Raw genomic sequence first — 23,885 nt, 5'->3', positions numbered from 1 at the left:
CGCGTTGTTATTAAACAATACAATCAACATACTTATTTCATGTTATTTAAAATACAATTGACGACGAGTTAATACTTAATACTATAGTTTACTTAATTATGATTTTAAAAAATATAGAATATATCAGATAGAATATAACTTTGAAAAGTTATTATCTATAATTTAATTTAGTACTTTTATTTTTGATATCTTGACGAATATTTTGTAAGTTAGACATTTAACATATAAAGGTTTAATGGGCAGTAAGCAGCAAGCATGTAGAAGGGAGTTAGGCGTATGTACAAGAAATAGAAATTAAAGGCTAGGTATTATCAAGATCCATTAGATAATATTCTTGATTTTAAATTCAATACTAAGTATTAAGCAAATTCGTTATAAAATTTCTTAATACCAAAAATACATAAAAATCAACCCCCTTCCATTCTACATTATAGCTTGAGTATGTCATGGAGCTAGTCTAAAGTATTTATTAAATGTAAATTGTTTTTTAATATTTATTAATTATCTACTGCGTATTATAATATACCACTAAATTAATACTTTTAAAATATTTATGTTTTATTGTAAATAATTCTCAATTTTGATTGTATATAATTAATGCTATAATATAATGTATAAATGTGCATTTCAATTTTTATAGCTAACGTTCTAGTGATAATTGATAAATAACATTTATAATACATATAATATAACAATATATCATATATATTAGTATATTTGAAGAATTGAGCAGACTTAGGATACGTATGTTCAAGTGAATAGAATTCAGTTGTGTTATTGATCCCTTATTAGCCCTTCAATTTTTATGTCTCGTATTCTCATTAAATAAAATAAAATAAGAATTGAGAAGTTATAAATTTTTTATAATTTACAACTTATGAGTAATAAATAATGTGGTGTTTGATAATTACTTCACAATAAAAATTAATATATTTATACTATAGGCTTTGTTTCAAATAGAATAAAATATTGAGTTTACAAATACTGCACATGCGCCTGTCTCCAAGGTAATCACGATCATGTAATATTTTATAATTATTATTGTATACAAAAGTAATATCTATTATAGCTATGATTAAAGAAACAAATTTAAATAGTTAAGAAACTATAGATATTTCATGCATTTAAATAAATATACATAAATATTACTTTTAAATTGTACACTGTTATTCTTACAGTCATAAGTAATTATTTATGAAGAAGATTAAGTAGCGTTTTCAGGGAGGTCATTACAAACTGAAACCCTCTCCCCGTACATTGCCTGTACTAATATTCTTTTTTTCATATTAACATATACATATTTTATATTCTTAAATCTTAAGAGGATGTCAGTGCACTGTTTGTTTTCTCTCTCTAGCCCACGCGCAACATAGACAAAACGCGCATTTACGCAGTCTGAATAGAACTTGCTCAATTTTGGTTCTAAAGTAAATATACCTATTATAAAATTTAATTTTGATAATATTTCTGAGTACAAGATGATAAGTTTTTTTTAAAAAAATTAAAATTTTGAAAAGTTAAAGGTTATTTAAAAATGTTGTAATTTATAGCTATTTCTAAACTATATAATTAAAATTGTATTGGGAATAATGAAAAAAACTCATCGTCTTGTAATTAAAAATATTATCAAAATTAAATTTTATAATAGGTATATTTACTTTAGAACCAAAATTGAGCGAGTTCTACTCAGACTGCGTAAATGCGCGTTTTGTCTATGTTGCGCGTGGGCTAGAGAGAGAAAACAAACAGTGCACTGACATCCTCTTAATTAAACTATTTAATTTACCATCATTATTAACTTATTATATTATATCGATGAGATTATTAATTAAAGTATATAAATAACCTCGGAGGGCAGGGATATGACGGTGCCGTAAACACGTCTGATAAAAATAATTTTGCTTAAACTTTAATTCAAAATGACTAACTACTTGCACTTAACACTTTATATGCATTGTTTCAGCCATTCAATAATTTTAAATATTTATCTGTCTAAGGCTAGTAGTAAAGTTCCGTCAATGTATTTTAGAAATTGTATCTTGTGTTGATACGAAAAGATGATAGATTTATGAAGTATTCAATTTCGTTCAATTATTGAAAATGCATTAAAATGAATGGATGATGGGTTTTATTAACAAATATGCAATTTAAAATAAATAAATATTATAATATAACTTTTTAAATTTAAATGTATTTCATACATTTTTTTCCTCAATCAAGCTAAAATTGTATAGTATGACTAAATATTATAATATGAAATAACTGGTTAACGTATAATAAATAGTTTTTTAAGTGTATTATTTTATACTTAAACTATCATTTGTAGTTAATTCATAAACTACCTAGTTATTTCATAAAATTATAGAATTCAACACTTAAACTGTAACACATAAATACAGTGAATCTGCTTATCATGGGAAACTGAGGACGTTGGGATAAGATTAATTTGTCCGCATAAAACGGTTACCCATAAAATCCGAATTTTAAAAAATAGTGTTTAATATTTAATATAAATTATTTTTTAAATACATAGATTAGGTATCGTAATGGTAATACACGATAGGTATATCTCGTTGAGACTTATTGCAATTTGTTAAATATGATAGCAAGAATATCATATGTAGTGGCATCGACATGTAGCTTATTGTTACAACTTTAATCGCTCTCGAAGCTGTCTTGTAATCTAACCAAATAAAACCACATATCTCATCAACATCATCAAGACTTAATCATTTTCGTAAATTTTGATACACATAATCTCAAAAAAGCTGTAATTAGTTTATAATTAAAATAAATTAATAAATGGTCATCGGTTAGATAAAGAAAATTATATGTTAATTTAACACTGTATTACAATAGTATTTAAAAAATCGTTTAATTGTTAATTGATATTTTTTAGGAAATACAGTTTGAATAGCAGTGGCTGCTTTTCTGAATTCTGAACAATATATTTTGAAATTTATATACTGGTAAAAACTTAATTGAATTTGTAAATTTAGGTACTAGGTTGTATAAAATGACTAGAATGTGAATTTAATGCAATAAAATATATTAAATAAACATTAAAAGTTGATAACGTATATATTTATATTTCTCTACTAATCTTAAAAATGTGCATATATATCAAAACTCTATAATTATCCTAAATTGATCAAATTAATTATTTTAATTAACCTTTGTCCTTTAATCATGATCACGTTTGTTGATTTGTAATTAATGTTATTTCAGCAATTTTAGGAATAGAATATTCTTGTTCATATTGTTTCAAACAATTAATTTAAAACTGTAGTACTCAATATTTTTAGATCCTAAACCGAGTGATAAATAAATAAATATATTGATTTTTCAAAAATAATCCAATTTTCAACTTTGAAAGTGGCTTATTATAGACAATTGGATCTAATACTAATTGTTGCTTTAGAGAGATTAAAATAAAAAGTTCTATTTACTTTTTATTTTATACTTGGGAAAAACAAAAAAAAAATCAAGGAAAAACTAAAATTATTACAATAATCCAAATTTTGACAAAATTGATTTTGTTTTTTTTAGTTTAAGTCTAAAACAAATAAAAGTAAATACTTGTTATTTTTACAAAATGTTTATATTATAACTTTCTATTTACTACAAATTTTCAAGATATTTTAACTATTTTTGAGAAATTTATTGGCAAGATAATTTATTTATTTTTTTTAGTTTTCTTTTTAAAAATATCGTTTAAAAATTATTCGCTGGGTAGATATCCTAAAAACATTTTATACAAAGCTCCTTGTAAGTTGATAATTACCTAGTTAAAAATATTGAAAACCTCAAGTCATAATATTTTTTATGTTTTTTAAAATTATCAAATTATTTTGTGATTAGAAATTCATAAAAGCTTTTCTTTTTATACCTAACATTGAAAATTTCTTTATATTTAGAAAATGGTAATTAAAATCATAGTTGGTTCTACAATTATTTATATTATTGAATAATTATAAAATAACAAAAACTATTTAAGTATAAATCGTTATTATATGTAATGTAATTACATACGTTTTTAGGATATCCAATGCCGTCAAAATTGTTTAAATATCAATGACTCATAAAAATTGTTTACACAACTATACGAGTATGCTCAATTTTTTTTCCCAATTTACAGTAATATAACTTTATAATGAATTAATATTACTTTATGATGAAGAAACTTGAGTTACATTTTTAAATATCTTTTTTTTTTTATGTTTACAAGTAATAAACAATCTGTATCAATAGCTAGACACAAAAAGAATATGTGATAAAAGTAATAATTTAGTCATGAGAATTTGGTTGGAAGAAGCAACCCGTTGATAGAACTTTCTGTTAGTTTGTTATTAATTGAATTCAGTAGATCACGACACAACCTATGCTTCAGGCGTCTCGGATGATTACCAGGTATTGTGGGAATTGAGACTAGCCGAGTTTTACTAGTTCATTTGGATGATTGTTTACATTTTTAAACATAAGTTTTACAATTTAAAATTGTATATGATTATTTAATAATTTACCTACTAAAAAAATTCAAATGTTTTTAATTGTGATAAAGATTACTTCTTGTGAGGTTCTTTATTTTATTAAACTGTTAAGCTTTTTTGTTCAAAAACCAAAATTGCATCATGGATTAAATCAAACAAATTAAAATAAGTTAAACATTTTAAGTATTTATAAATAACATAAAAATAACCATAATATTCTTAAAACAATAACATATCTTGAAAATCTGGTTTAGAGTATAAATACCAGTTTTTCCTTTATATTTTCTTTTCAGTTTTTCCGATTTTACGGTTATTAGTAAAAATATTGGGATTTTTACATTCTATCCCCCCAAAATACAGAGACACTCACTAGTTTTAGATAACCACCAAATACTGAAATACCGCCTTCAAAATTGAACATTTATGCTACTCCAGTAACTAATTGTAATAACAGTAATAAAAAACACACATCATTGTAAAACCAGTTTAGAATTTAAAATAGGTAGTAGGTACCGACTACCAACTTACCTTGTATTTAATATTTGAATGCCAATACTACGTAATAATTTGATACGCGTGTATTCTTTAGAAATCTAAAAAAAATCATTATGTTTGACATAATAAATCGCCAACCTTGACAGTTTAAATTAATATATTCGATTTTATTATACGCTATAGTTTATATAGGTATAGACTATAAAATAAACTAATACAATGATTCCTAAAAATGTCCATACTTTGTTATCACACAACTTACAATTGAATGAACATGGTTTAGACTAGTTCTATTCAAGGTAATTTATTAAAATAAGTATAAATCTAAGATAGTTTTTTTTGCTTGTAAACTGAATAGGGAATAGAAGTACATAAATTATTTTACCTATATAATAGGTATTTATAATAATTGCTGCAACTACTATCTATTATATTTTAGCTTTACAATTTACTGTAATAAAACAAATCGACTATTATTTCTTTGTAAGAACTATACGGATTATCTTTTATTTTTTATTTATTAAAGATAAGTTATATTTATTATAACCCAATTAATCAACCTATTAAGAGGATAACGAACCCACATGATGTTTTGTTATTTTGTTAAATAACTAATATTAGAGTGAATTGATTAATTATCAAATTTAAAGGTAATAATATTACCAAGATCATCTCATTTAGGTTGTTATTGGTTTTTATTAATACTTTTATTTTAATCAGCATTATCAAATTATAAATATAATAATGAACATTATAAAAATATAATTTAATAAATATAATATTATTAATATATTAGTATATTACATGATATAAGTTATAACTCACTTTAAACTAAAAATATCAATAAAGTCCTAGATAATAAATTAGTAACTTAGATAAACTCTAGAATTTAGATAATATTCTTGCTTTTAAGTTTGGTCATAATAATCATAATTATTATAATATTAAAGCTAACAACACAAAATTGATTCTTTTGAACTTTTGCGCTTGTAAAATGTAAACAATACAGAGTCTACTTAACTTAAGATATTATTCTTATTTCTTGTGTTTAAAATTTAAATCCATTACTTTTAATAACATTTGCATTTACAATAAATTTGATAAAGTTTAAAAAAATTAGCTATGTACAAAACAAGTAATCACATTACAATTCTCTTTGGTAGATCATAAGTGTCTACACTAATTATTATATTGGAGTTTTGACATTTTTAACATTGTTTTTCTTAATTTAATATCATTATAAAAAGACAGTTTTGAAAACAAATAAAATTTTTATAATTTCTTATCATTCGAATTTTTTAAGTTTATTATTGTTATTATTTTTTTAATGATAATACATTTTTAATTTTTGTATTTCAAATCACAATGTTTTTCAAAATATTTATCAATGTATACAATCAAATTTTGTATAAGTAAATAATTACTAATTAGTAATAGTTTGTAAGTTGAAAGTATATGTAGCTATACTTAAATTTTAAATGAACGGAGGTAGAGTGCGAGAAAGTGATGCACCCCAAAATGCTATTAACAACTATATTATGTTTATGTATAATTAATATAATGATTATTGTAAAAATACAAATCTTTAATTTATTTAAAATAATGGACATAATATTATATAATGAAGTAGTAAAAATATATAATAATATTATGATTAAACAAAGATAAATAACAATTAAAATTATAAACATCAAACGTTTATTTTAAGACATTTTTTACTTTACCTAACCTAGGATAGTAGTTTTTGTTGTAAAAGCATTAATGATGTATCATATACTTCAATACAACGCAAACATATTTACAATACAACAATAACAGTTAAAAAATTATATTGTTAGCCAGCTGAAGAGTGGATCTAACCCCGTGACCCTTCCCCTTCCCAAACGCTACTGTGGTGTCTTCAAAGATTATTAAATATTCTATTTTACAATTTAAATTCATTTTTGATGCCTAAGGTAACTAAGTTCAATTTAAAGTTTATTTTTAAATTTAAATGTTAACTCTTATTTATTTATATAGGTGCCTATAATTATTTGTTTTTAATTTATTGTTATTGTTATGAATTAATATAATAAAGAAAACATACATATCTTTATTACTATTATTATTACTGTCGATAATTATTAATCGTTTAGCAATGTTAATAAAAAAAAAAATGTAGGTTATGTTGAATTGTAGGTAAAAGTTCAATGGCAGTTTATTCACGTGTAACTCCGTATGACCACGTGACTGATTAACATTTTAAATTCGATTAATATATTTATTTTACAATGATAAATTGTTTTTATTTTTTTGTTTTGTTTCTTATAAGTCGTCATAAGGAAGAGAAAAAAGTTCTTCAATCTTTAACTTTGAGCGTAGTATCTATAGTAGCATATTTGATTTAGTTAGTACTTTGACCTGGGTTCTTTTCAAAAAAAGGATATTATCAATACTTTTAAAAATAATCAGGGAAAACAAGAATATTTGAGCTATACTTATTGATTTAAAAAAAAAATCAATTTTTTTTTTGTAGTTCAAACAGAAATAACAATAATATTATAATTATAAATATTTTCAATTTTCACCAAATATTTATCATAATATTTTGACATTTTTGAGCTATCTATAGACATTTATACATTTTGACTCAAGTTTTTCATTTATATCGAAAAAATTGTATTCTGAGTTTAAGTCTTATTTTTAATACAAGGTTCCTCATCTTAACATATTATTTTAAGATCAATTAAAAAGTATAAAAATATAGTAACGGTTTTTTTTATTACACGTTTGAAATTCGAATGTTGTCAAAATAACGAAAATATATAAATTATTTTTTGTAAGTTTAATGTTTATAACATCTTTAATTTTGAAATACATAATCCAACTTTCCGTAAAAACACAAAAAAAAAAAAATGTAACAAAATTACGAGTATAATAATGTAGGCTGACAAACTGTCTTAGTTTGATATACGAGTTAAGTAGTATATGTTCGAGTATGTTATTTAGACGATTAAATCGATTTCTTTAACACCTGCATGACTGTATAGTTCATAATATATTAATATATATTATAATTGTTATTATTATTAACATAAGCTGGTAATAAATTATTAATATAAAATAAATTAAATCGAACGACAGTTAATGAAATCAAACTAACAAAATACGCATTAATATATTATATGTTTAATTTATTGGTAAAACATTAATATTAAAATAATAAAAACGATCACGTGCAAATTATATAGGTACTAAATTTTAAGTATCACGTGTAAAAATCATGTTACCTATCTATTATAAAACAAATGAAATACTTGAAATTATAACTAACTATCTCTTTTACATAATATCTTTATGTTCTATTGTTTTGAATTATAATATCATTAATTATACATTTTTTTATCGATCAACTTTGGCTGTAACCTGTAAGTAATGATTATTAGTTATAAATTTAAATTTTTACATTTATTACAATAAATCTAGATGGAGAAAAAATAATTGATAAAGAATTATATTAGTTACACATTATTTATTAAATGTATTAAAACAAACCTGGTATCTACTTTGTGTGGAGAAGGATACAAGTCTATTCGTTGTATATTTTTACTAAGACGGATAATCTACCCTGCTTTCAAAATATATCCATCTCGTTTGGATTCTTCATAAGCTTTACATACTTATTCAAGGTTTATCCCTGACTACAGACAAAATTGGATTTCCTATATCTTAATAAATTGAATGATTTTGAACAATCGATTCCATTAGCTACAACTAATATATGTTAATTTATAAAATAAAATATGTACGTTTCCCCTGCCACCACATAACAATTTTTTCAAAAATTTTTTTGAAAATTTCCCTAGCCCCTCTCCTCACACGGAAAACCGATTTTCCGAGGTGAACCTACATCAAACAAATTCCGAGTATGGTCAAACAAATACAAACAAATGACGTATTAAATATTGACAAAAAAATTTTTTCGAAAATTGTTATGTTGCGGGCTGGGGAAATGTACGTAAATAAAGAACTTATCTTATAATTTTTTATTACATTTATGTAATCTTCTTTTTAATCTAATATGATAACATAGTATTCAAATCTTAGGTTCAACCAACTATTCAAAGTTAAAAAAATTCAAATTCAAAATAGTCAATAACTAACAATAATCCCTTCTGTATTTCAATTAATATACATTCCACGACGACTTTTAAAATATTGAAATAATTAAAAGCATCACCAAATAAAACCTTATATTTTATGAATTTTATGCAGTATTGTTGTTTTATAATTTTCTATAATGATAATATAGTCGCTCGGTAAAACTTTTTTTTTTTTTTGTAGTGGCTTCTTTAAATTTATTTTAAAATAGCTTTATTGCCATATCATATCACCTTTATTATTGAAGCACTATAAATATGTTTTTATATTTATTAATATTATATAATTTATTTTAGTCTAGTTAACTAATATCATGCGTATCTATTAATAACTTTATCATTAATTACTTTGTCAGAAATAAGAGAATAAAAAAAGCAATTATATAAATACCAAATACACAATATACCTTTATTAGACTATCTATCAGTTAAACTAATAAAATAATATGATATAGTATACTTGCTGTTTATAAGTATGTTGTATGTATCATGAATGCGACTAATGCTTATATAGAGAGGATTAGCGCCATTTGTAGTATTTGTATGCCATGGCTATATATGTATGTTACATACAGTATGTATGTATTCTATTTTTCATAGTGTATTCAGATATTTATATTAAAAACGATTTGACAAATTATCAAAATTGATAAACTGATAAACAAAATTGATTAAAAACTCGTAAAAAAATATAAGATTGAAAATTGTTCATCATTATTTTTTTTTAAATAAATAAATACAATACAATTATCTCTCATATTTATATTTACCTTATTTAAGCATAACTTGTGACGAAACTATATGCAAGTAGGCAGTTAATATTAGTCATAATATAATTATTATGCTTACAGATCGTGATAAGTAGTATTATAGTATTTCAACTTCAAATAATAAACTAAAAACTATTATAACTATTAGATTACTTATACAGCCGCCTACATTAAAATGTAACTAATCTTTATGTAAGTATCGCGAAATTTATATTTATTCTATAATTAATTTCAGTTTAAAGTTTGTAGTTAGTAGTGATCACTATTTATCTTCATTTGGATTTTCTACTCTCCACTCGAAATGTATTAAATACTTTAAAATAGTAAATAGCACACGTTGAAAATGCAATAAAGTGTACCTATATCTACGTTAATATTTTACATAATTTTACAATTCTCGTATATCTATAACTTATTAATGTTTTACACAAATACAATTATACTACTACGATACACGCATTATTAATCATCAGTTTATTCTAACTGTATATTTTATAATCATAGATAAATCGTTTTATTTTCTTTTCTTTTTTAAATAAAAAATATACTATTTTTTGCTTGTAGCTTATTAGTTATCAGTTTATCACATTTAAATTTTTCATAAGATATTTTTCTTTAATTTTAGTTCTTAAAAATTATAAAACTAAATATCTTATGTATATATACACTTTATGAATTTATATATGTCGGACTTCCAATTTTCGAGGAATGTATATTAACTCTAATAACTTCTGATTCAGATATTAAATCATTATTTATATAATACTATATCATGAATAAACAATGAAAATAATGGATCTTTGATTTAATTTTCTAGTCCCTAAATCAGGGATAGCGAATCTACTGCACGCGTGCAATCAAAGTTGATCAAATTTCAATGGCACGTAAAAAAATTAAAATTATTAAAACATATGCTATTTATAAAGTTTTAATTATAATTGTTATAAGAAATTCAAAGAAACTAATTACATACATTTTAAAAATTATAATTACAAAAAAAAAGGTATACTTTTTATCCTTAGAAAATTGGGTACGTGAAAAATTTTAAAAACCTTGATTGGGAAAATTTAGCACTTGACCCTAAAAAGGTTCGCAACCCCTGCCCTAAATTCAAAATATTCTTATTTCTGAGTTATGGAAAAAATGTGGACCAAGATAAATAATTCAAACAAAATCATAAAAACAGACCACAGAGTCTCGCTTACTAACGTTGTAAAGCATAGTTCCTACTATAGCATTGTAAATTGTAATATTCCTATAAATTTAAAAACATTGGAAAAATTATTCTTAGTGAGGTTTCTTAAATAATTATCGAGTTAGTAAGAATTGTATAAATTACCTATTATAAATTGTTAATCTCTATACTGATGTAATAAACATTTGATGCACTTTAAATTCTATATCATTCGTCTACCAAAAAAAAAAAAAAAATCATAACATATACACTATATAGTGTATACATAATATAGGTACTTACTCTGTAAAAACTCACGGACATCGTTAGATCTAAGACAAAAACGTTCTTATTGCTACGCTTTGTATAACTAAAAATAATAACATGAATATTTATAAATATTATATAATACGAATGTATATCAGTGTATTAATGAAATTGATATAAAATAACGCAGTTTATACATTTATTAAAATATATTATTTATTATTTTATTAATATTATATAATAGCTCACATGCTTATAACTACAACAACCAAAAACTGGATCTATACACATATAATTAATTAAATTAAGATATAAATAAAAAACTTGTTTAAAAGTAAGTAATAATAAATTATATTTAAAATTTCAATATAAACATTATTTTATATACCTAATAATTGTATTGTATACATTCTATTAACTGTACGTGCATATTCACACATAATGACAAAAAAAAAAATTAAAATAATGACCAACCACTATTTTAAACAGTTTATTATACTTATTATTGTTACCTATTGTTATAACCTACTATATCCATTTTTTTTAAATTAAAAAAATTTTAACTAGTTATTTGTTACTTGTTATGAATACTTTAATAATAAATGTTATATTTTTTCATAAAAATCGAACTCACGCAATAGGCTTTATAAAATGTATTGACAACTTAACAAAATACTAAATGTTTGTTCTGTACTATAACGTTAAATTGTTCAGAAAAAATGTGTACCTAGCCCAAAACATATCTATGTTAAAATTAAAATTCATAAATATACACATCATCAATACCTACATTAATAATTTTGGTTGAAATATATTGATAGACAAATAGTTTTATCAATAGGGATAAAATATGGTTGAGTCATCCGAAATCTTATATGTAATCTGATGCCCTATTTCGATTATAGAAAGAGTTGTTTTTATTGTAAAAAATAGTTTGTATTATTCTATAATATATTATAAAAATATATCTATTTTATTATCTACCTACCTCAACAAAATAATGTTAAAAACATAAAATCAATTTATATGTTCTTTTTTTTAATAAAGAGGTAAAAACTAAAAAAAGTTCTTAAATAGTAACCTGAATACAAAGATACGTCGTTATCTCAAGTGTCATTGACATTTAATAATTGAAAACTCGGTAAATTTATAGAAATGGAATAGGAAGACTAATTAAATACACGTGTATGTAACTGTATAATTAATAATTATTTTATTTTCTTTCAATAATTATGTTGCTTTTTGAGATATTATTATTTTTAATTGACTGGTAGGAGGATGTAACATATCAATACTATATAATGACCAGATAGTATATAATGTTACTTGGGACACGCGATAGGTGTTTGTTATATATTATGCAATTTTTTATTATAGCAGTAACTTAGTCTGCATAATTTAGCAATATTATTGTAATATACAGTTATTAATTGTCGATTCCCATATTCAAAATATTACAGCTCCAACGGAATTGTTACTCACAATTTAAAATTTTTTTACATTATAGTACTTACTTATATTAAATTGTGGTTTATAACTACAAATAATGAAAATTTAAAACTTTATAAGCTTGTAGTATAATGTTTTCTCATTTCTCATCAAAGTGTTCCGTATTCACAGACTGTAGATAATGCGATTTACGTGTATGTACACATATTATATACCTAATGCGTATTTAGTATAATATCGTTAAGAGTATAACACATGTTAACGTCAGTGTCAGAAATTTCGGCGATTTCATTACCTATCGCCGGAGTATATCATTCATTGTTGTTAATAGGTATATTATATTTTAGTAATTAACTGATAAGTTTATAGCCAATGTAATTTATTAATGTTTCCTAAGCTGATTATCGATTAATCGATAATCAATTATTTATTATCTTTTAGTTTTAATGGTTTTCTTACCACTTCTTCGGGCGGTGGAGAGGAGCGCAGTGGCAGATTTCGGATTTTTTTCTGAGAGGGGGATCAAAATGTTTTATATTATTATATTATATCATATCATAAAATTTTGTAAACACAATATTTAGGATTTAATGTTAGGCCTTACAAATATTATATTTATATACCTGTGACCTGCCAAGTGAGGGAGGCTGGAGAGAAGTTCGAATATTACCAATTAACTAATAATGATAGAATTTTGGGATAGATCGTACAAATAATTGCTAAGAATTCGATGAATTTTTTTCAACATAATCAACTTGGGACTACATATTCAAATTCCATTAATTCCAAAGTGTATAAAGCAAATTGCCTTATGGAAATAAATAATGCACCTAATCAGAATAGTCATTATTAATAATATGACAATAATGAATATGTTAATCGTAATTCATACTGAAAATGACTTATTGGCGATATTGACGGTAACAGCCATACAAATAAAATATCGTTGTTTATAGAGAAAAGATGTACGTAGTTTGCGTGAAAATTTGTATTTTGAAAACAAATAGTTAAAACCAAAACGCCAGCCAACCAATTGACATATATCGAACAGTATCAGAGAGGGTGATTAGAATGGCATGTTCTCTTCCTATTCTCATGACTTTGGACAAATACAAATATTTTAAATTATTATTTTATAAAAACGTAGCAACCTCGGAAGTGATGCCGAACAAATCTGCTTTTAAAATTAAAAAATCCGGTATAGATGATTTAGTTCTACAAAATAAATTAAAAATATTTGTGAAAATAGAAATTGTCATTTAAAAAATAATTTTATTTTTCGTTAAATTAAAACGTAGTTATTACCATTGATTAGTAGGTACTTAATAAAATTCAAGTAATTTATTATCTATGATATTTACATTCGTACTAATTAAGTACTTTACCTAATATTTATTCTTTAACTATGTTTAAGATTTTATAGAAAGCGATCCAAAACAATTTGTAAAAATTTGGAAGTTGGAAGATTGTGAAATTCGACTATATACCTAGTTATTCATAATTATGTTTTTTAGTTGCCTACAACTCATAGTTTTTATAATGAGATTAAAACTATCCCCCCACCAGGCTACCCTTTTAAAAAGCAGTTCACATCACTGAGCACTATAAAATAATCTTTTACAAAGTTTTTTATAGAGAGAGTCTGGATAAAATCCATTTAATCGTGAGTAAAAACTTAAATAAATTCATTATGCATATAAAATATTGTATATACTACGGTATATTGCAGTAAACAAGAAATTAAGTAATTACTTAAAAAAAATTGTATATCCAAATGAATGATTCACCAAGCAGGATCACCCACATATTTTTATGTAATAATAAATGTATTCAAATTTTGATTTTTAATTTTTAAATATCTCTAAGGACTATATTTTTAAATACTTGATATACTTAGCATTTGTATACGATTTAAGAAGTGTTCTGTAGCGATATCAATTCGTTTCTATTTTTTCAAATGAAAATTATTCTTTTTCCTTTAAATTATATTATTCAGACGATTTCTTTTAAAATATTCAAACTAATACCTAGTTTTTTAGACTTTTAACTAAATGTAATAAAGAAATAGCCAATTGGTCTATAGCAATGTATTTGAAATATATGAGAATTTTGATGTTTTAAAAATTTCAAAAAATCAGTTTTAATAAATTCATTGCTAAAAAAAATGGGAATGAGAATGCTTGATTCATAGCTATGAATATTATTTAAAAAAACTGTATTGAGTTATTCATAATGTGCAGTTGACCAAGCATTTAATAAATATATTAGCGAAAATTATTAAATAATACTATGAATTTAGCAAATCACTTGGAACCGTTTTAAATGTCCTGGATACAATCGCACATCCGGACGCTATCCCTCCAAATGATGCATAATATACAATTCTTATGTATTTTAATTAAAAACGATTTTCCTAAAATTTCAAGCTAAGTCTGTTATTCCTATTGCTATTATTTTACTCTTGAAATCCGTCCTATTTATTCTTATAAAATGATTTAAACATAAAAGGATTGTCACTCGTAGATATTTGGTATAATTAGGATAATACAACAAAAATTTTATATTTTACACGATCCACACAATAACAATGTTTTGATAGACGCATATAACGAAGATCCGCCAGGACATGAAGGTCATCGAAAGACAATGTGCTTTTCCCGGAACCGACGTCGGTTTTATCCGAGCCTGGTATAATTTTGTTTCGGACATGCTACCATGGTTCTATACGAAGGTGCTTCTACACTAATGGTGCGCATGCGCTCAATCGGCGTGCCGTCGATACGTCATGGTATCTCCCGATCTCCGTGGCGTGACGTTTTCGCTATCGTTGCGAGAACCCGCCAACAGGCCGATCACCGAGCGACATGCCGCGTCAAATCAGACGTACTCAGTATTCAGTATGCCAACGACCGTCTGACCGCGTAGATATCACACGCTCGTCGTCTCGCCCGACTTAATTAGATCCGAAGAAGAGTGTTTGAATATCGTTCGATCGATCGTTTTTCAACACTCCTGTCGGCCTTATTTCATCCAAGTTTTTCTCCTTTTCGGTCGTTACCTATAATATTAAACGATAATTTTGCAACACCGTGTTGATCGATCATATCGGCATAATCGAAAACGCGTTCGTAAAATATTTATTTTTGATATAACACATAATTATAGTATAATTAGCACCGTCGGGATCGTCCAAAATCCTCCCCGAAGTACACAAAACGTTTCGATTTTTAAGAATTTCTAGCGGAACGTTGGTCGACACGTCAGCGCCGTGGCTGAAATTTAAAATAACAAGCTACCGTAGTCAAATTTCATTTATTGTTTTCGTTTCGGAGTTAAATGTGAGTATTCTGCAGTACTTTAGTAATATATATATTAATATTATTATTATGATGAGTCTATAAACAAAATATAATTCGTACACATACGAATATTTGGAGTAAACAATTCCTCGTTGAAAATTAGTACTTATGGCCCTATGTCTATCGTTTGATTATAATTTTAAACACATTTTCATAGTTTGTTACACGCGGGATTGTGTGAATACATTATAATTGGCATAATTCAAAAACTTAAATATATCTATTTTTTTATTTTTTTTTTCATAAAATTATTTGTTTTTCTTAAAACACTACAGATCTAGCTATTTGATGGTTCATAATAACATATATTCATGCTAAATAATTTATATATTATGCAATTTATTGGTACATTTTATATATAAATTTTATTTAATAACATATGCTTGTATTGTAATAATATATCTGCAATAGTAAGTATTTAACCTTAAAGTTGTATGATGTATAATGTATATAATACAATATGGGTTGGGGGTAAGTACATGACACAACTATTAACAAGGTTGTAGTATGCATACACACTTTGGTAGTCGTGGCTTATTAAATAAGTAAATGCAATAGTACTATGGTAGTCTTATTCAGTATTCTCTTTTATTTTTAGAGATAGTATAGAAATATTTTAATATTGTATATTCAAAAACACTAGGAAAAATATTTCTAACTTCAAGGCTTTAATAGCTTCCAATATATGAAACATAAACATAAATGACCTTCCTTCGATGTTTATTAAAGGAATCAAATCAGATATTATCAACGCATCAAAAAATAAATAATAATTAATAATCTTAACATATATTAATTTTTAAGCAACTGTATTTATTATTTTTCGAAAAAAAAGAGATCTAGTATCAACAGAAATTATAACTATAGTATATTTAAATATCATTAGGTATAAAAATATATTAACAAATTAGTTTTGGTCTAGTTGTTCATGTAAACGCTCATGTGTTACATTATGAATGAATTATTGTCTTGTTCCAAAAAAGATGCTATTTGAATCAATTTCATCATGCACTTTCTAAAATGGCGTTTATGTATATTGTGGTATTTCAATTTATATAGTTAAGATTTGAAAATTTCCAGATGAAGTAAACATTTAAATTTTTTATTTTTTATGATTTCCAACTAGCAATCTTGTGAAGATACTTTTTAAAATGTGCAAGTACCAACAGACACAGATATGTATTTAAAGGTATTTTCAGAGTACCTATAAACATTTAAAAAATATTTATGCACATACTTTTAAATTTTTTTATAAGAAAATTATATTTACCTTCAAATCAACTGAACCAATTTTTAGTGTTTCATTTTTATAATGATTTAAAAAGCAATTTGATGTAACTATAAATTACTCAAGTGTTTTCTTTTTGGATTTGATAAAATTTACAGTAAAAAATTTTATTATAATATGCGACTATATTACATTATACTCTCAATACTGTATTTTTATTATTCTACGTGATTAAATTGGAAATAGAAAATAGGAAAACTGAAAATAAAAAGTATATGATTTTAAATACAGATACTTTGAGAAAATATTAAAAATATTTTGTCCATGTGCTTATTTAGAAAAAAAAAGTATTTAAAATATATATTTATAAGTATTCAAAATGTATTTTAATACTTTTACTTAAAAATGTATTAAAATTTTTCTAACTATAATACATTTTTTTGACCTGATGTAGATTTATTACGTTACCTAGTGAAATGAAAAATAATAATGTAAATGATAAAATGAGTATCAACTGTGCTATGTGTATTGTATACACATGTGCATTATGCATTATAATTATCACCAGTTTTATTTGTATAATATGCAAAATTAGTCAAGATGACACTTGCACAGCGTAATGTGTCGTCAGTATATCGATTTCACATTCCAAAATATATAAATAGGAAGTAATGAAATTTGTCCATCGAAAAAAATGCATGATTTTTCCTTATATTATACATGTAATGAATAATATTATCGTTATTAATGGTATTGACTATTGGCTAGAGGCTAGAATGCTAGATGCAATACAATTTAAAAATTATTATGGTGTTAATTGACACTATTTTCTATATAGGCCGTGTTATAGAATTAATTATAAAAATAAATGGGAAATATAACCAATTTTCAACTTTTCAAACATTCTACTACATAGTATTTTTCAAGGCAGAATAATGAAATCATAATAATGCAGACATCTTTTGACATAAATACCTTATTCAGTATCTACTATATCTACAAATTGATGGACTTAAAAATAAAGTATGATACTACCATATTATATTATGTTCAATGTCCAAACAAACGTGTCAAATCGAATGAAATTTTGTTTGACATTGATTCCATGAAATAACGAAGAATGTTTTTCACTCAATGACATTACTACTGACTAATATAACAATCATCAACATAGGTATACTAGGATTAGTATAATATGACGCTACTTTAGAATTCCCATTTACAAGCCCGTTATATCAAGTTCAAAACGTGACCTTGCGTTTCTCATCAACAGTAAATAAAAATATAGTAGTAATATAGTACTTCCTTTAATTTTAATTTTAATCGCATTAATACAAATTTTATTATCTAAATTATAATTACAACAGTTAAAATAAATTTCAATTGAAAAATCTCTAAGATTATTGTGGTTAATATTATAAATTATAATGGCATATATCAATGATGATTTTTTTTTGATTTAGCTCATATAAATAAAAATTCAAGAAAAATTAAAATACGTATTACAATTGATGAAAGTAAACAGTATTTGACTCGAATTTGTGTGAAATATTTATATTGTTTTACCCAAACTAAATTAAACAATAGATATAAATTTAGTATATTACTGGTATATTAGTAGCATTTTCATAATATTCTCATCTACTTGATAGTAAGCATCTAAATAATAAAGTAAATAATAGTATAAATAAACGTTATTTGTGAGAGCAGAGACTGAAATTAATTATGAATTAAAAACTCATCAATCGAACATTCCGACATATTTTGAAGTCTGTCGTCTGCTCTACGTATTTAATATTATCATTGATTCGGAAGGTCAGTCCTGTAAACCTGTAAACCGCAACTCTCATGTAAAGATATTCCAGCAGACAAGATTTTAAAATATATTGCGAATAAAAATATTATACTGGGAATTCCTCGGACGTATAACGAAAAACCAGATATATAATTGTACATAATGGTAGGAGTTATAATAAGGAAATATAGCGTGAACGGGTTTTTTAACATCATAAAACATAAACATAATATAAATACAGAATGAATTATAAATTTATAAGCCAGACAGTACAATAAAATATTTTCTAATAACGTTATTAGATTTAATAAACTAGCCACACTGCAATTAATACGTATTTACCATTTACCGATTATATGTATAATGAACATTAACTAGGTACTTAATTAGGTACTTAACACATTTATAAATAAAAGAAAAGAAAATTACTACGCCCGTCCTTACAATCATGGAGTATTGAAATAAACATTTTTAGATTTCGGAAAAAAATTTTCCTAGAATTTTAGGATTTTTATAAAAATTAAGTTTTGATGAAGTTCATTAAAATTATGAACGTTTAATAAAATAACTTGTAACTCTGTAAAAATTATTGTTTCATTGAACGGCATAAATTATAAATACACGATAGAATGTTTCATTATTAAAATAACGTTATAGGTACATAAAAATACATAAAACTGAATAAAATAAATTACGAGTACTAAACTTACCTTGTTACATTTTGTAGTTTATTTTCATAAATTACACTTAGGGTAAAATATACAATAACAATACATAAGGATAAGATATTCAATTACCAAACAAGATGACACGTGTATATTATATTGTTGTTGTACATTAACACCACCAACCAGCCTATGCATGTCCAAGGTTATTCAGCTTTATAAAAGTATAAAACCATGTCTAAATTAGTTATCGCAATGTTATTCATTAACAATTAACTTATTCTAAAAGAAAATATTAAAAAATTTAAATACATTGAATTGATAAAAGACTTATAGTTATCAATTACTGTAATTGTATGAATGCTTTCTCTTGTTTGATTATCGTATTATTCAACTAAAAAGACTAAAAGAAAATATTACAACAATTTCGATTTGCTTTTAGAAATGCGGAAATTTCCTAGTGTAATTATATACTTATTAGTTATTACTAATTAGTAATTAGGTTGTTACATTCAGTGTCAGCCTGTCCATGGTCACTGAAATACGGATACCCTGAAGCTATTACAATAAGTACATAGGAATATGTTTTATTTGACAAGACCCAACAAGGCAACATACATTAAAATAATAATTTTAGCACGTAAAATAAAAAAATATAAAATGGCCCATCTTATATTTTAATATAGAACAACTAGGAAAATCAGTGTCTTAATAATATACTGTATTGATACCTTGATAATGAATATTGCATTACACGTGTAGGTATATAATAAATGCAATTCCTAAATTATTATGTAATGCATTAAAAAAAATGCTTTATATTCAGAAATTATTGTGTACTACCTGGTTATATAAATATTGTTTAATATAGATACCAATAACACTTGTAATAACATAATATACTTATGTAAAAAAATCTTAAAACAATTCATCTACGTGTTAATACAATAAATAAATAATAATAGTAATATAAAATAAATAATATTACAAATTATAATGATGATCTGTAAGCGATGATATTACCGATATTATAATGTTAGTACATTTCATTGCGGATAAGTTAATTATGGTTTAATATAAATATGAAACAACTAACAAATTAATATCTATATATGTATAGAAACGTAGAAGACAATAACATTATATGACAAGTCGATTTACTGTATTTGTTTATTATATAGAATTACATGCTTTATTATAGTTATTAACTTATTAATAAGTATTCGCAGTTTTACAGAAAATGAATTGAACCATCAGAATTATTGTAATTTTGTAAATGTTATATTTTATTTAAAAAAAAAAAAAAGTAAATGCATAAAATTAATTAATTATGACGATACAATTTAATTATATACTAATTTTATTAGATTAAGAATATATTGTTTCAAGATATTTCCTGATACTTTAGATAATTTATGTATCAATGAAATAGGTATTTAAGCATCACAAAGTATTATCAAAATACTTAAATTTTAATGAATAAGCATTCATATCAAAAATTATATTTGTTTTATTTGAATATTTAAAATTTAAATTATTAACTTGTTAATTGCTTTACAATGATGTATTTATTTATACGCCATTATTATATAGCATAAACGTCAAACGTATAAAAAAAAACGGTCTACGAATGTAAAACTAAATGAAGGCCACGTGGACCAGTTTTTCAAGATATTATAATGCTTTCCGGGGTAAATGATCAAAATAGAATGTCGTCCCATTATTTTTTTTTATCCAGTTGTCCTTATAAAATATATGTAACATTATAAATTAAATGATGTTATATTATTCTAATAATTCAAGTACACTAGGTATTATTTCAAATACATAACTTGCAAAAAGATATATTTTTACAAAATATCCAGATTAAATAAAATAATTGCTGTACATATTAAATGTAACTTGAATGCTGTCTAGGATTTAATTATAAATAATCATCATAAGTATGATTGTCTATTTTCTGAAATATCGCGTAAAAAACTTACCGAAACGATATAACATGATAATACCATTGTCACTCCTCGCAAAACCAATGTACCAAACTCACGCAAATATGTATACATAATATATATATATATATTACACGCATTGTATCCTGCACGGCTAAACAGTAAAATATTAACGATCGACCTTGGAAACCAAAATTCGTATTCCCCGCTTATGGTCCCACGTTATGATTAAAGATTAAATTGGTTAGTGTTAATAATCTTTAACCGTTGCATGTTAATATGTGTGATCCCCTATTATGACCCTGCAATTGTTTCCCACTTAAATCTTTTAAATTTGAGATTACCAAACGTTATATTATAGATACATGTACAATAATTATAAGTTAAGTGTAAGACAACGATTATCATTAAATATTTTTTAAATACGCAAAAGATATATTATTTAGTATTTAGGTATATTTTATAAAAAGGTCTCAATGATATGTTTAATTTCTTATTTAATTACTTAGCTTTAATCTGTTACACATTAAAGTCTCTGCTCTGCAGGTATGACAAAAATATTATGTCTCGTTATTCTAATTTCTAATATATAGTAATTAAAATCGTACGTGATCAATAATATGTGTATCACAATATCTACAATGATTATGATTGATTTAGGTTACAGTATTTTTTCATCCTATATCATTATAATAATATATCATGTATACAAATAAGAAATGTATAAAAAAATGCATAACAATAATTTTTGTTTATTTTAGTTGAAAATACTAACAACAAGATGTCAGTTACTAGTGTTCAATCCATGAACAACCAAAGCTTGATGAACATTAATGACAAAATGCTCGATAACATCGATCTAGTCAGTGATATTGAGCAGGCAGTAACTCTAGAAGAACTCAAAGAAGTTTTTAAATATTGTTTCCGGTATGTAGTGTAAATGCAACTAGTATATTACTAGATTTTTTTAAACTTTAAACCCGTTATAACTAGTTTTTTTTAAACTTTAATAGCCCGCGATATATTTTTATAAATAATTTTACCTAGGTATATAAATTTTCAATTATATTAAAGTTTAATACAATTATATTGTTGTCAAAGGCCATCGTTTATAAATAGCATATTTTTAATTATATCTATTAGGAAACGTCAACTAAAATTAAATGTTGGTAATACAAAGTATAATTTGCATTGATATAAAATTTTTTATTGATACTTTAAAATGGCATTATTCTGTAATGTTACCTTTAAAAAAATATTCTTACCAAAATAAATTATAATATATTTAATATTTATTTTTTAATGACAATTAAAAGGAAAGAAATATTGATTTAATCATAATACTATTGATAATAATTAATAACTAAAATAGTTCAAAACAATACATAATATTAGGTATCGTCATTTTCTGTTATAAAATGGTTAATAGATAATCATATTTTTGATTGATTAGTTGTGGAGTCAACTGGGAACAACGACACGTATCATTAGATTGCTTAGAATGCGGTGGATATTCTCTTGAGAGGCCTTGTCCCATTTGTGCTGGTCACTGTCGAAATATTTGGAAACGTGATCTTGAAGAAGTGAGTTTAAAAAAAAAAGAAATCCATACAATTAATACTTATTTGTATTCATTTTTACGTATTAAACTTTTATTTTATAGTCTCATCGAAGTGGTGAGGCGAGTTGGATAGGCGAATGCTCTTCAAAATGTAAAGAAATGGGACGTGATGTCAATCAGATATGTAATAGACTCGAAAAAGTTAAAGCTACCTTTTGAGCCGTGAGCGATACAAATCTTACACAACTGAGTAACTAATTTTAAAAATTTAGATTAAGTGCATCACTTTTCTAATAATTGTAATTTTACTCAGTGTAACACGGTGTCATTTCCTCGTGGTGATTGTACACTTGTTTTTTGAATGACACGAATTCTCAAAATGATTTTTTCATGTACATAATAATTTGCTATTCCATTTTCTATGAAAATTGTATATCAAATCAATATAAATTATTTACCTTATTCTAATATTCGTGACAGAAATTTTGGATAAAAACCTTATACTGTAATAAATATATATTTATTTTGATAAAAAATTGTTGTT

At 24.2% G+C, this 23,885-nt stretch overlaps 1 protein-coding gene across 1 annotated transcript in view; it reads left to right on the top strand.

Annotated features, from left to right (window-relative positions):
- Positions 1-23,856, top strand: part of LOC113560934 (protein pinocchio) — a 29,856-nt gene extending 6,000 nt beyond the window's left edge. The window contains exons 3-5 of the mRNA XM_026967068.1: positions 22,542-22,707; positions 23,234-23,363; positions 23,444-23,856. Coding sequence (XP_026822869.1) covers positions 22,542-22,707; positions 23,234-23,363; positions 23,444-23,560 — 413 coding nt within the window. The 3' untranslated portion in view covers positions 23,561-23,856. The remainder of the gene's footprint in view (positions 1-22,541; positions 22,708-23,233; positions 23,364-23,443) is intronic.
- The last annotated feature ends 29 nt before the right edge of the window (positions 23,857-23,885 follow it).

This window comes from Rhopalosiphum maidis, chromosome 1 (genome assembly GCF_003676215.2).
Source record: "Rhopalosiphum maidis isolate BTI-1 chromosome 1, ASM367621v3, whole genome shotgun sequence".
Taxonomy (NCBI): domain Eukaryota; kingdom Metazoa; phylum Arthropoda; class Insecta; order Hemiptera; family Aphididae; genus Rhopalosiphum; species Rhopalosiphum maidis.
The sequence above is the reverse complement of the archived record's forward strand: the minus strand, read 5'-3'. Positions and strand labels throughout refer to the sequence as shown.